At 42.4% G+C, this 14,675-nt stretch overlaps 1 protein-coding gene across 1 annotated transcript in view; it reads right to left on the bottom strand.

The window, feature by feature from the left end:
- Positions 1-725: 725 nt before the first annotated feature.
- Positions 726-14,675, bottom strand: part of ACVR2B (activin A receptor type 2B) — a 101,243-nt gene continuing 87,293 nt past the window's right edge. The window contains exons 6-11 of the mRNA XM_059839114.1: positions 14,303-14,446; positions 13,314-13,462; positions 9,633-9,747; positions 7,848-7,986; positions 5,403-5,533; positions 726-2,785 (exon numbers count right to left, since the gene is read on the bottom strand). Coding sequence (XP_059695097.1) covers positions 2,591-2,785; positions 5,403-5,533; positions 7,848-7,986; positions 9,633-9,747; positions 13,314-13,462; positions 14,303-14,446 — 873 coding nt within the window. The 3' untranslated portion in view covers positions 726-2,590. The remainder of the gene's footprint in view (positions 2,786-5,402; positions 5,534-7,847; positions 7,987-9,632; positions 9,748-13,313; positions 13,463-14,302; positions 14,447-14,675) is intronic.

Raw genomic sequence — 14,675 nt, forward strand, 5'->3', positions numbered from 1 at the left:
GTTTTCTCAACAGAAGCACATCAAGAAACAGAAACTTTCAAACCTACACACGGAAACACAGTTACATGTGTGTACATACTAATATGCAATATACATTCAGTAACTTGAAAGAATAGGTTAAGACTTTATTCAGATAGACAAATTAAGGCAATACTCTTAATGTCTCTTCAAGATAAAGGACCATGTCCTTATTTGTGACCTCTAGGTTTTAAAGCTATACTTTTCAAGAAATATATTTCAATTTTTTTTTTTTTTATATTTTCTCCAATTAGCAGTTTCTTTTGCTTAATAAATTATATCTGTGCAAGGGTGCACACTGATAATTTGGCAGTGGAGAGAAGTCCAATTCATTTATATATAATACAGACTTTTTACATTTCCATTACAGGGTGATTAGTTTAGGACTGCATTTTGGCTTAACACAAAGAAAAATTTAGAAGATCTGGCCATCCAATGGACATAACTTTGTCAGTCTAGCAAGACACAGAATTCATGTTATATTCAAAGAAAGAAAAAGAAAAAAAATTTAAAAAGAAAAAAAAAAGAAAAGAAAAAAAAAGAAAAGGACAAAAAAAAAAAAAAAAAGATGTACTGTCCTTTCACTAAAACAGACCAAAAAAAAAAAGAAAAAACAAAACCAAAACAACACAGAATGGAAACAGCCTTCACAAATAAGAGTGAATAATGCCCAGGTACCTTATATAGGCAGTTATTCCACAACTGTATACAGTTATTTACAATGGTGCTTTATTAAACAAAACAACAAAAAAATGGTAGCACTTCCTAAAAGATTTTGGAACTTTTTTTCTTTTTTTAATTTTTTTAAAACTCCCTTGTCATAAAAGCCAACTTACATTAAAATATACTTACTACAAGACAACACAACTAACAAAATATATAATAAAACTCATACAAGTAGAAAATTTTGAGGTATTTCTGGTTTGAGGTGGTCTGTGGTCATGAAGTTTTTAATTTTTTTTTCAGTTTAAACCTCGGAAGCCACGTAACGTGTATGTGTATGTTTTGTGTTTGGTTTTTTTTTTTTAAGTTTTTTCTTTTTTTAAACATTGCATGTTTTGCAAATTAAAAAAATATTTCAATGTTGAATCAGCAGCATTAGGAACATTCACTGACTAGAGCAAGTTTATGGCATAATAAGAGTAACGGTATTTTCGAATATGCACCACTTTAAGACAAAAGAGTTTCATCACAGAGTAAGGAGAAAGCAGCGTCAAAGAAACCAGTGGGAGAGGTGCTGTGGGAATCACTGCTGCTGCTGAGCTGCCTCAGCTCCCTGCAGCCAGGCAGCTCTCAGGCCTCTCAGATGCTACAGGAGCCAGCTGCCACCATTCACTCCCCCAGTCCCAAATTAATAAAGAAAAAAAATTTATATAACCAGTTTTCACCCTTTTCCTCTTTCCACCATCTGCACCATTAACTTGGGCTGAAAGATAATCAACCCAAGGCCAAATTCTCTCAGCTGACTCACACTTAAAATGAGATGCAAAAATTTTCTCATCTTCCAGTATTTTACCAAAGTGCTTCTGAAATCACACTTCCTCACGTGTCCTGATGACATTGAAAGCATCCTTCCTACTACTACCTGGAATTGAAAAATAAAAGTTATAGTCCTGCTTTGTTCTTTTACCACCCAACTCCAGACTCTGGAGGAAGAAACAAGTGCCTGTCTTCCAACCACTGCCTCTTTAACTCCACTTTCTCCATACGCTGCAGCCGTAAATACTCTGGCCAGAAATGTCCTTCCCCTCCTCTAATGGTTACCTGAGAAGTAGCTCCATAGCAAATGATGTTTCCCCAAATGCTGCCAAGTCCAACGTCACTCTCCCCACCCCTATTCTACGCTCCCCCCTTCAATTATACCATCAAGAATTAACATTCTCTGCCCAGTTACTTTTTTTTTCCCATGTTACAATGACACCCGTTAGATCCGTAAAAGACACATCTGCTGTTTTTTTCTGAAGCTCACTTCCAAAAAAAAAAAAAAAAAATTAAAAAAATAAAAAAGGAACTGAACCCAAAACCAACATGGGGAAAAAATGCTTTTGAGGAAGGTGTATTCTTTACATAACAGTCTTAAGTTTCCTCCACAGTTTGCAGCATTGCGTTTTCAAGGTGGTAGGTGGTTTTCCTTTATGTCACGTAAGCTTTATGTCACAGATGCTCCGCTCAGAAGACAAACTGATAAAGAGAAACCCAGAGAACTGAATAAAATAAAAACAACTGAAGTGAGTTTGTTGAGGTTCTGAGGTACCTGCACCTTTTCTGCATTCATTAGTCGGCACCTGAATGCTTGCTGAAATGTCCATTTTTTTTAATACAGTAGAGCAATGTGCTGGTAAAATTGATCCAATCCAAAAAAATAATAATAATAATAATAACAATAATAATAAAAAGTCAAGATAAAATAGCAGCTGCATTCATGGGTTTGTTGAATTTTTGTGATTTTGTTTTTTTGTACTTTTTTTTTTTCTTTAAACTCTTTTCCTTGTTGTTTTTTTTTTGTCTGTTTGTTTGTTTGTTTTTAAATCCGCTGAGTCTGGAAAGACAAAAGTGAACCAGGACCCAGCACTCAGATACTAGACTCTTTGGGTGGCAAGTCCACGTTGGTGACGGACGTCACGATGGAGACGAGGCAGTCCGAGGTAGTGCCGTTGACGGATTTGCGGATCTGCGCGATGCGCTCCTCGACGCAGCCGGCCGAGAGCCGCGCCTCCGCGTCGTGGTCCCAGCACTCTTCGATGGTCACGCAGAGCTGCGCCAGGCCCTGCGGACACAACGGCGAGAAAACACCTTCAGCAACCTCACCTGCCCTACCAAGGGCATCATGCAGAACTCATAAGCAACCTCACCTGCCCTATCGTGAGCATCACGCAGAACTCATAAGCAACTCACCTGCCCTACCGTGAGCATCACGCAGAATTCATAAGCAACCTCACCTGCCCTACCGTGAGCATCACGCAGAATTCATAAGCAACGTCACCTGCCCTATCGTGAGCATCATGCAGAATTCATAAGCAATAGTTTGAACAGCTTGACAATGGCATTGTGCATTGAGGCCAAAAATGTTACTAAGTTTGCAGTAACCACCTCCTTCAATCCTCACCCACTACGAGATTGATTTTTGCATCATGGTTATTCCATTGGAAGGCCAGCAGCATTGCAAAATACCTCCTCCTGGGAGATGTTAGTACTTTTAGTACTTCAGCAACGTCACCTGCCCTGGGGGAGGCTGCTAGAACACTACTCACTGAAAATTTTAAACTTTCTAGACTAACAAATGCTAACCCCCTAAGAAAATGCTGCATTTAACCTACAGCCGTAGAAAAAACATCCAAAATAAACTGATAGAACTAAGATTATATGTGAATAGTTTAAATAAAAATGTGTAACGTCACATAATAAAAAGCTTAAAGCTTTAAAATATAATAATACAAAACAAAATAGAAGTTCTAAAACAGAAACTAGTCCTTCTTTACCTTCTTCACCTTCTTCTTCATAAGTTTAAGTAATATTGTGGAATTAAATTAAAAAATCCACATTACAAAACACAAGTAGTTAGTTATTAAGTTAAAGATAAAAATAATTGAAGTATCATTTCTTAATTAAAAAGCTTACCCTTAAAAACCCTTATAAAAAAAAGAAATACAATTCAATTTTTTTCCTTATTTGTAAAATTAGTAAAATTTTTACCGTATTAGTGGAATACTATAAAACTCACAACTTATGAAACTATAATATAAATAAAAACTAATAAACATCTAAATCCAAACAAAAAATACCATCTCACAATTTAATCCCAACCTTAACAAAGAAAAAACAAAAAAAAATCAACATTAGTGGTGCCCCTTGCGAGGATCAAACTCATGACCTTCAGGATGCCAAAGTGATTTTTGCTTTTGTATTTCCTTCATACATGTTCATAGCTCTGTAGACTATTGCTGTATAATTATATAGCTCCTAGCTAGCTCCAGCACTTTTCCTACCCTGATTTGCAGAAAGACAAAATGCATTCCAAAGGCTCCTATCCTACCCTGTGTTTTCCTGGGAACCAAAGACAAGCTACCCTCCCAAGATGCTTGCTCACAAACAAAGTACAGCTGTTCCCAATGGGGGACTCCAGAAGAGGTTGAACCAAGAGGGGGAGTTACCTGATCACCTGTGTTTCTAACTGGGGATTCTTGTTAATTATGCTAATCAGCTAGACTTATAAAGCTGTATTTGCCCTATGTGGGGGTGGGCATTTTTCCACATCTGCCCCTGGAGGCCTCCAATCAAAAACCAGTTTTTATATTACCTCCTGTGCTAATATTGTCTCGAAAATGTGTTGTTTTATTTTTATATCTTTAAGACATCATGGGCACCACCTTGTCAGTGGGTGGAGAGATCCACTCACACAGCCAATGCTCTAAAAAAACCCTCCAAGTATTTTTTCCACAGTATGCCAATAAGCTTCAAAAATTTCTTTAAATATGTGTTTTCATGGTTCTTTTTAAGCATCTACTTTCTAAGGCTTGGTCACATCCTACCCCAAAAGTGCTTTTTTTAATATCAAAATAAATCCCAAGATTCAGCAGTTGAAGCTTTAAAAGACAACAAGTATTAAGATTCCCATGATGAAACTGTGAGAGATGGCAGCACGGTATCGGTTACAATGAAACCATTTGCTTTGTTTGCAATCACTTCTCTTGATATCCCCAAAAAACCTGAATTCAACAGTGCTTTAATAACACAGCTCTTATTTGAACCCAGATTTTAAGTGGAACACTCTTTTTTCATTTTACAATCCACAGCTCTCCCTAGCTTCTGGAAAATGAGTTAGTACACCTGAGTCTAGCAAAATCTGCAGCAGTTTGGGCAAAATAGAGGCATTTGACTTCTTACTGAAGTCCAGTGAGATGTCATCATCTCTTATCTTCCTGATCTAAGGAAAATCAACTCTTTTATTAAAAACGTGAGCCTGAAATGAACTACCTCTGGGAAACCCACAGTGCATTTTGCTTCATTGTCTGCTTGTTTTCACATCTAATTAATTTTTCCTCCTTAAACTGCTCCAAGTCTTGCATGGTATCTAGCTTGTGAGGGGTCTGTCTCCAATGGTATGGATAGTTTTCTTTTTCTTAATGAAAGGACTTTATTTTCCATTCTTTCACCATACTAAAGGAGCCCTACTAAAGCACCACACACTCCACATTCATCACTAGCTGATTATTCAGCTTGTTTAGTCTCTAAAAACCAGAGATAAAAAGAAAAGGGAGCACAAAGGTGTTGAGCAACCCCTCATTCCCCAGAGCTGACTCTGGCTAACACTGGGAATGCATAACCAATCCCTCTTTCCCATCACACAGGAAAATATTCCCCACTGTTAACCAGGAGGGACGTACGGGATGTTTTAGCCAGTGATCCTTGAACACGGGGCGCATCTTCTTGTGAACCACCACTTCTTGCAGGTCCTCAAGGGATGGGTGCTGACCTATTTCTTCTTCAAAAGGCAGCATGTATTCATCCACTGGACCTACAGAGCACACAGAGAATCAGGTTAGGTTGGAATGGCCTCTGCAGGGCCACAGTATCCCCATGCATGAGTGAGCTGCAGCTCTGGAGCAACCTCAACCCACTGCAACAAAGCCTGACGTTCACATGTCACTGCAGACAAATGTGATTTACATTCCTCCTGCACAATGGTCTCTGCTGTCCCTGCTGCTTGTCTGGCCGTGCATTTTCCACCTCACTGAGTTACAAGTCCAAGCCCTCAGCCAGGCCTCCAGATCCCACCATTTCCTTGAGGAAGTTTGCCAGGTAATCTGTGATTTATTTTAATATAAAGAGCAGATCAACTCATCCTCCCCACATTTTAGCACAACAATTCAACACACAATAACCTAGAGAAAGATTTCAGCATGAACATAATTTCATTTTAGCACTGACTAACAAGGTCAAGTATATACAACACATAATTTCTTGCTTTGTGATCTGGTTTGTTCATAGGTTTGAGTCAGCCCTGACACACTGGAGCCAGATGAAGTTGTCCCAAGTACTGGCTCCTAAGTGTAAAATGATTTCTGAATGCTTTACTTATACCAGTTATGGCTGTGAACTGCCCAGGGCCACGGGAATGAGACAACTGTTATGAGCATCAGTGCAGATGCTGGATGATAGCAGTAACTTCTGCTTATTGAAACATCATTTGGCTTTTGGCAATGTGTAGATGCTCTCTCAGAAAGAGCAGCCCAGCTTAACTGATGGGCTTCTCAGGGTGCTCCATGGCATCACTTATGGTTTCTCAGTAGCAAAAAATGACCTCTTTTTAGAGTGGAGATACCTCAAAAGAGTCTTTCCAGACTAAAATAAAAGAGCTGACCACTTCATCTGGTCATGAATTGTGACACGAAGAGCACAATGTTTACTCTAAAGAATGAAATCACTAAAGTGGCTTATCATTATTCTTGTTTACTCAGTGGCAGTCACTAAACCAAACTGAAACACGTGCTCCAATCAGGGTCACTTATGACTTTCCTTTTCCTCCAAGAGGAACCCAGGCTGTGAAGAGCTGCACTGGTGACCTGCAAGCCAAATGTGCTGTTTACACAGCATCACTTCTGAGCTGACGTGCAGATGGGGTTCAGTGTAACTCCCCATCATCCCAAAGGAAGCCTTCCCTCTGACTCAGTGGTGCTGTGTGTGGCACCTGGGGTATCTCAGCTGCCTGGACTGGCAGGAGATCACAAACATGACAGGAAACATGAAAGTGGATATTTGGGGCACCTCAACAGAGAAGGGCAATTCCTATATGAATGATTTGTGTACCACTGTTTTACCCTACTGTGCTCCCAGCTCCCTGCTTGTACAGCATTTTATCTCTTTAGACTGTACATTTCTCTTCTGTTACCACACACTTATGGGAGGCATTTTAATTATAGTCATGCTCCTCAGTCCTACTGTAAAGCTAACATAACCATTTCAAGTCTAGGTGAGGTGTTGTTGTTTTACAAACTTGATTTTCAGTTCAGAGCACCCATATCTATACAAGAAGAAAAAAGTTGGAGGAAGCAGCCTTGGAGCTACTACAATGATGTGACTGCTTCCCTGTCCTGCAAATGTCAAGGTCACTAAAGGACAGATGTGCTGGTTGGACAGAAAAGATGGCCCATTCACAGCATCATTTTAAGATTAAAAAAAAGGAGAAAGGAGACACCATGAAGTTCATACTTTTAGATCCTTTAGGAGAAAGTGAGATCCTCCAAAGCTGTAAATGAAGCAACAAACCAAGCCTACTGCTAAAAGAGGACTTGATCAGCAAAAATCAAAGATCAATAACTAATGATTTGTGATAGCAGGGAAATGGTCTTGTGGAAGATCCTTTCAGCTCTTTGTTCCTGCTATTTCACTAAGGTGCTTTCCATTCAGGCTATCCCACTGCCCTGCATAAGCCAGGTGACAGCCAAGCTGGCTGTGCGGCTCTTCTCAGGAGCCCAAGGCATGCCCTGGTCACAGGCAGAAATGTGGAATGCCACTGAGAGCAGCACAGAGCAGGCTCAGGAGTAAAGGACACCCATCCTGTAGGGATCACCTTCTACCTCTGAATTCTCAGCAATTTGCAAGGTAGCCAACATAGTAAAAAGTACTTTGAAGTTGGAGCACTTACAAAGGTTATAATATACAGAGAGTAACATGTTAAAAAAAAAAGGAAAAACAGGTTAGCTGCTTTTAATAAAAATATACCATTGATTTTTTTTTTTTTTTTTTAACAGAGATAGATCAATTCTCTGGCCAACTAAACCACACAGAAACAGAACCCTCCCCAGGGAAGAGAGGATCTTTATTCTTACCATCAACTGCTCTACATCTGGAGACTAGCTCCCACAACACCAGTCCCATTGCATACATGTCTATTCTCAGGAAGGCGTCTCGTTGGAAGTTGATTGCTCCCTCCAACACTTCAGGAGCCATGTACCTCCTTGTTCCCACCTACAGAGAAAAAACACAGCTCAAGTCACATTGCATTTGGGCCCCTCAGCCTCTGCTGGTTGGAGGTGAGTGACAGCTGGTTTCATTAGCTGGGAGGCTGCTGCTGCTAAAGGTGCACCTTGCTCAAAAAACAAGCAAAGGGGAGCTGTTTCTTCTGACACTGATTCTCATTAAGATCACTCCAGTCCAGATAAGCAACATAAAGGAGGAAGCCAAAGTGCAAGGCTACATGTGTGATACCCATTGGGTGCACACTGCAGGTCTGCATCCTGCTGCATGTTGCTCTGGCAGAACACCCTGCATGAGAAAATGCTGTCTTTGGAGACACACAGAACACCCTGAGGTCAAGTCTGGCTTGGTTATCTCAGTTGTTGAAAGCTCAATCCTCTTTCACTCAAAAAAAAACTTCAACAAAAAAATCCAAACTCAAACAAACAACCCCCGAATGAACAAAAACAGAATCAAAATAACAGAAAAGAGAAAAATTATATATCCTGAAATGGTAGGAAAAGGTGTTGGTTTGACAGCCCTAGATAAAACAAGTCTCCTGCATCCATAGAAGTAGTAAAACATGAACCCTGACTTGCCATGGTTTGGAACAGACCTCCTCTTCTTTTAAGGGAATGGGCATTATAGTGCCTCCATTGTTATATTTAGAATGGTTCATAATGTAGGAGAGTAGACTGGACAGCAAATAAAAAAGCAGCTTTCTTGAGAACTGAAACACTTTTAATAATTTCCTTTAAGGAAATTTTCATCTCTTGCTGTTACCTGAGGCAGTGGGGACAGAGTGAAGCCAGGATATGGAAAGATGTGCAAAATACAGGAAAAGTCAAAAAAAAGGTGACAAAAGTGAGAAAAGCTGAGTAAGGCTAACCCAGGAGAGTGTTCATTCCTTCTGAGATAAAGGTATAAAAGGGAGACTACACTGGAGATGGGCATTCAGAAAGCACTGAAGGCACAAGGAGGAGATGATGGACTTGCTGTCCTGGCATGAGAGCAGAATGAGGGGCTGCTTGCTGCAACACAAATGCAGAAAATTAAGAACCCAGAAAATTGTAGTATATTGTTTACACAGTGCACAGCCAGCTGTGCCAAAGGTCACCCAAGCAGCCAGCCTGGCTGAATTCTTAAAATTAAATCAATAATTTTAGGATTATTAATACTATTATTGTGGTATCAGTATTAATATTTAGGAGCTTTAATATTTGTGTTGTGGACTACAGAAGTTGTATGTGTAGCAGACTCCAAGACTAAACACTTCTAAGATTCATCTGGGCTGTCCTGTCTTGCTTTCGTCAAGAAAGGTTGGGCCAGATGATCCTTGAGTCCCTCCCAACATGATATTCTGTGACTCTGTGGATATTTATACTGAAACAATAAAGAGACAGTGAGCCCTGTGTCTGTTGGAGGAAGCCACTTGACCCCAGAGCAGGGGGAACTTCACCTGCACAGCAATCAGAAAGTTTGAGCACCCTCCCCACTCACCCAGATTAAAGCAGCTCCCAGAATTTATGTCTGAGCACAAGTTTTTATGGAAAAAATACATATCTCAAAGAGAATTAAATGCATCTACACAAATTAGCCCCCACTCCAGAGAAGCTATGGCAAGGCCAACTTTTAAAAAAGCTAAAGGTAATGATTACCTGTCCATGAGTGTCCCCTGGAGGTTTTCCAGGTTCAAACCGTACGGCCAGTCCAAAATCAGCTAGCACAGCTGTCAGGTCGTTCTTCAGCAAGACATTTTTACTCTTGAAGTCCCTATGGACAAGGCAAGAAGTAAGGGAAGGGTTTATCATGGCATGTGTCTAAATCACACTGCAGCACACACATTGCCTATAGGCTCAGCAGCTCCCAGTAAATCTGCTCCTTTGTTCCTTTCTTCCCCTGATTCCCAGCATGGCCAGCGCTGCAAACTCGGCTGCTCCTCACTGTCCTTGTCCCTAAACCACAACCAAGCAGCCCTGAGCTGACCAGCACAGAGTCAGCCAAACTCCACAGTGAGTTAATCTCAAAATAAAATCTGGTCTGAAGGGGCTCTTTTAATTAGAGCAAGCTGTATATAAGGCACCATTTCTTGCTCCAAGCACCAGCTCTGGACCCCCATCTTCTGGGCCCTTCTCATTCCCAGGAACAAAACCAAGGCAGGTTAAGGGAGTACATTACTCTTTATCCTAGTAAGGATGTTTGCTCCTATCTACAAAATTAGATCTTTCTGGAAATCAGCAGATGCTGGTGAGACTCTCTTCACCCTGACTACATGCTTCAACAGACTTTTGCCATAGTCATCTATCAGCCTTCTGCTGTAATTGCTGGATTGATCTTCCCAGGAGAATTCAGAGGCTGGAAGGCAAGCAGGGAAGGGGGTGAGGCCACACAGACACGCTGTCAGGGTCAGAGCAGGCAGCTGACAGGCAGGTGTAAGAATTTGCAGTAGAGATGGTGGCTCTGTGCTTGAAAGGGACATTTGTGTCAGCCCTGTGCTGCAGCAGGATCATTTCAGGGCAGCTCAGGTAAATCTGCAGGGGCTGGGAAGGGCAGGGGGTGGAGGAAGATCACACTGAGATGCCGAACCAGTCGAGCCCTGTTCCCTGGGCTTCCTGCATTTTCATCTGAAAAGGAATGTTTGGCAATCTAATTAAATTACAGACCTTAGACAGCAGATGGCAATTGTCCTGTATGCTCAGCATTATAACTTCCCTATCATCAATTCACTCGGTGACCCTGCTGATTGCAGGACATTGCAGGCCTGCACAAAATAATTAATGAGGGCAGATACGATTGTTCTGCACTAGAGAGACCTGTCAAAATTCTTTGTGAAGAGAGAAACTGCTGGACCATAGAGAAGGGACTGCTCCCTGCAGCCCCAGATGCCAGAGCATCAGTTCAAAGCACTGCAAGCAAAAATCACCCAGCCCCTGATTCTGAGCTTAAAATATCAGAAGAGAGGATTTATCCTCTCTAAGCTAAACACAGCGTGATGGGCATTTCTGGCTTGAGGATTAAGATGGGGGAAGTGGGTGTGAAGTTGGAGGGCACTGTGCAGCCAGTGAACCCCAGCAGAAAGCAGCCTCCATCAGCTCTAGGGACTCAGTACAGCTTTGCAGAGCCTCCCAAACATTGGTACCCCTCCATTCCACAGAAGAACTGCATTTCCCACTATCTGGCATCCCAGAGACTGCCTGCTTCCATGCCATAGCAGTTTCCCCACAGGCTTAGGAAACAGCCATCATCTAATGACATGGATAAGTGCCTTTGCTCGTTCAGCTTTAGGGGATTATGCCCTCAGGATGGTCCAGATTGTGCACGAGATTTTTGCAAAGCAGTGGCTTGATGAGGACCACACAGAAATTATCAATCTGCCTGAACCGTGTGGTTCCAAGGTGATGCAAGATGTAAACCACCATTACTGCACCAGCATGTGCTGCTGCTCCTCACCTGCAGTGCCCTTCAGGCATGCAACAGTTAACTCCTACATCTTCATACACATGCAGGGATTTCCCTTTGCAATTCCATTATTTCCCCCCATTTCCATGCATTTCCCCATTTTTCCATGCTTTCCTTCCTTCATTTCACAAACCACCTTGAACTGGCAACTCTGAGCTGCAATGCAAATGTATGCAGACCAGCGAGAACTTAATCCAAGCTGTGCCAAGTAGATTTCCCATAACATCATATGCATTAGACCATCCTAAAATGGTCACTGCCCAAGAAAAGTGGTGCGAAAAGATTAATTTTTTTTTTTTTTCCATATAGCACTTCAAACTAGGGAATACAGAACAAGCAGACTGTGAGCAATGGGTGAGTTAATTCGATTGAGACGCTGGAGATTTTATTTGCAGCTTCCACGTGGGGGCACTTTTGCACCAACAAGTGATTCCATAACCTTAATCCTCCTTGTAGTGCCGGGGGGCCAGAGAGGAGTTGGCTGAACCCCTGCCCAGCAGTGACTGGGGAGTCCCACCTGGCAACCCCAGCATCTCCATCCATGTGCACTGTGGGAAGCCATTCAGAAACACCCCCCACGCCCCCCTCCCTAGATTTAAAATGCATTTAGTGTTTTCTTTCAAAAATAAAATTAAAAGCAGCGGGGTAATCCGAGGGAAATCCCTTGTGTCCTGAAACCCCTCCTCCACTAGGTATGTGCTAAATTCACACAAATGCTGCATTCTGCAGCTTTTATCACTAGCTAAATGGACAGGGACACTAATGAGCACGATCTGTTGCTTTAAAGCCTTTCTATAGCCTTCCTCTGTTCCCCACCCTCAGGAATTTTCATCTACAAACCACTGCCTTTATTCTGCAGGGACAAATGTCAGGGACATAGGGGTCAGCTCCAGGAGCTGCACAAAGGCAGCTGCAGGTTCTTTCAAAAGCCCCCAGCTCTCCAAAACTTTCAGAGGTTTGGGGAGGTGGGGTGTTTTGGGGGCAGGGATACCCTTGCAAAAACAGGGATTATTTTGCCATACGTGAAGCCAGGCCTGCTAGATCAGGTACAAATTGCTGCAGCTGGACGTGGGGTTTAAGTCCCTCCTAGATGAAATGCAGTGGGTGGCGGGGGAGCATGGCCACGGATTACAGCCTGTAAATCCCTTCTGGAAATCTCCCCCATCCTGCCCTGCCACAGCAAACCACTCAGAAGAGATGCTTTAATCTAGGGCAAGCAGTGTGGGACTTTGGAGAAGGGCTGAAGCATGAGGATGGTTTCACCCAACTGCTTTTTTGCTGTCCTCTCTGCACTGCCACCCAGATGGGCTGAAGTGTGTGCCAGGAGGTCTCAGGGGCAGGGTGGCACCTGCTGTGGTGTCTCTCATAAGCACCTTGGCATAATTTGGGCCTTATAAAACTACAGGGAAAAGTAACTAGCAGCCATTTCTTGACTTTCCACAGTTTCTCCATTTTTTACCTAATGATCAAAGGGTCTGTGGGAGGACACAGTGGAGTTATCAAGCTAAATCAGGGAAAAATAGGGTCCAGCTCCTGGTACAGCCATAGAAATACACAGACTGTAATGTGATGATATTACCAAGCCAAGTCCTTTCAAAGAGTGGTTCTGCAGCAGCAGAATTCCCTTTCCACAACAAGGCAAGAGTTGATGGAAGAGGGAAGCCCCTACTCTTGGGACATTCACCATCAGCCACTACTAACTGTGCTATTCCACAGGCAAGACACTTACTTGCCCCTCACCATTTTATATGTGATTGAAAAAAATTCTTGTCTTAGTACAGGATTTGCTGGGTTAAAAGGCCTTTACTTCCTAAAAGCACAACTTCCTCCTCCATTCAACAGCATCATTTCAAAGACAGTATCAACAAAGGAGGCTTTACCTGTGTGCTATGGCAGGTTTGTGTCCTTCACCTTTGCACCAGGGGACATCTTCATGAAGGTAGGACAAGCCACGGGCCATTGTTTCTGCAACATGGCAGAGCTCATTCCAGCTGATAATGTTGCCCTTCAGGTAATCTGTAAGAGAACCCTGCAGAACAGGACATTGTCAATTCTTAATCATAGACCCCTCTATGTGACAGATGTGCCAACTCATCAGTTTAGAGAATGGCTTAGAGAGTGTTTGAAAAATCTGAGCTTTGATTTAGCCGGGGTGGGGGGGAAATCACTAGTGAAAGCAAAAAGAAGAAATAAAAATCAAAAGTGTCCATGAGTTTTCAGCCCTTGGCAGCACAGACCTCCTGATGTCTGCTTATCTGCCAGGGAAAGGGAGGGAGGTAAGGAAGGGGAAAAATCATCTTTAACCAGAACAATTCATCCATCTTCAGCAAGGAGAAAGCCTTCCATGCAAGATGAAGCATTGCATCAGCTGGCTGTGGCAATGATTGACTCAAGAAGACCTTGGATTTACCAGGGGGATAACACTGCTAGCTCAACCTCAGATTTGCACATTTGTTTTAAGTGTTAGTCATGGTTTATAACTAAAGCAATCCATGAAGGGAGAGATGTGCCCCAAACCTCAAAAGCAAACATGGAGCCCATCTGCAAGGGGCAAGTTGGGTCTGTGAAATCTGTCTCCCATGACACGCACCTATGCACATCAAGACATGGTGACCACTACAGATGTGAGCTGTGGCCTTTTGTGCCTCTCTATCTTCCTAAATCCCACTTTTATTAATCTTTTGTTCACATAGGAAAGCTTTGAAAACTAAAGAAAGGGCATTTGAAGCAGAGGAGCAGGAGCACTTTGCTACCATAGAACCATGGCCCACCAGGAACAGACTGGGGAGATTACAGGGATTATAATCCTGCTGTACCACAACCAGCTCCCTCTCTGCTTTCCCAAAATGTACATGCAATGATACATTACCTTGTCGTGGAAAGCTGTGATCAGCCAGAGCTCTGTCTCCAGGTTTGTCCCCCTTTTCTCTGCTGCTATAAATTGCAAAAGGTTTTCATGCTTCATGCCAGGAGTGTTGAAAATCTCCCTCTCACTCTGCCAAGATTGCTTATCCTGAAGCAGGGAGAAAGGCACCATCAAAGATCACATTTCCCTTTAAAGCAAACAGCTCCTTCAGTTCAGTCAGAGCTGCTCACACTACTCTAAAAATCATGCTCCTGTGTTAGGATGTGATGCATCCCTTCAAAAGGAGGCTGTTTTCCCTAAAGAAGACAAGTTGCTGTCCTCAGTCTCCCCTCTCCAAAATTATCCTCAGCTGTTTCTAAAGGACATGTGTGGGGAG

The sequence above is a fragment of the Haemorhous mexicanus genome, chromosome 1 (genome assembly GCF_027477595.1).
Source record: "Haemorhous mexicanus isolate bHaeMex1 chromosome 1, bHaeMex1.pri, whole genome shotgun sequence".
Classification (NCBI taxonomy): domain Eukaryota; kingdom Metazoa; phylum Chordata; class Aves; order Passeriformes; family Fringillidae; genus Haemorhous; species Haemorhous mexicanus.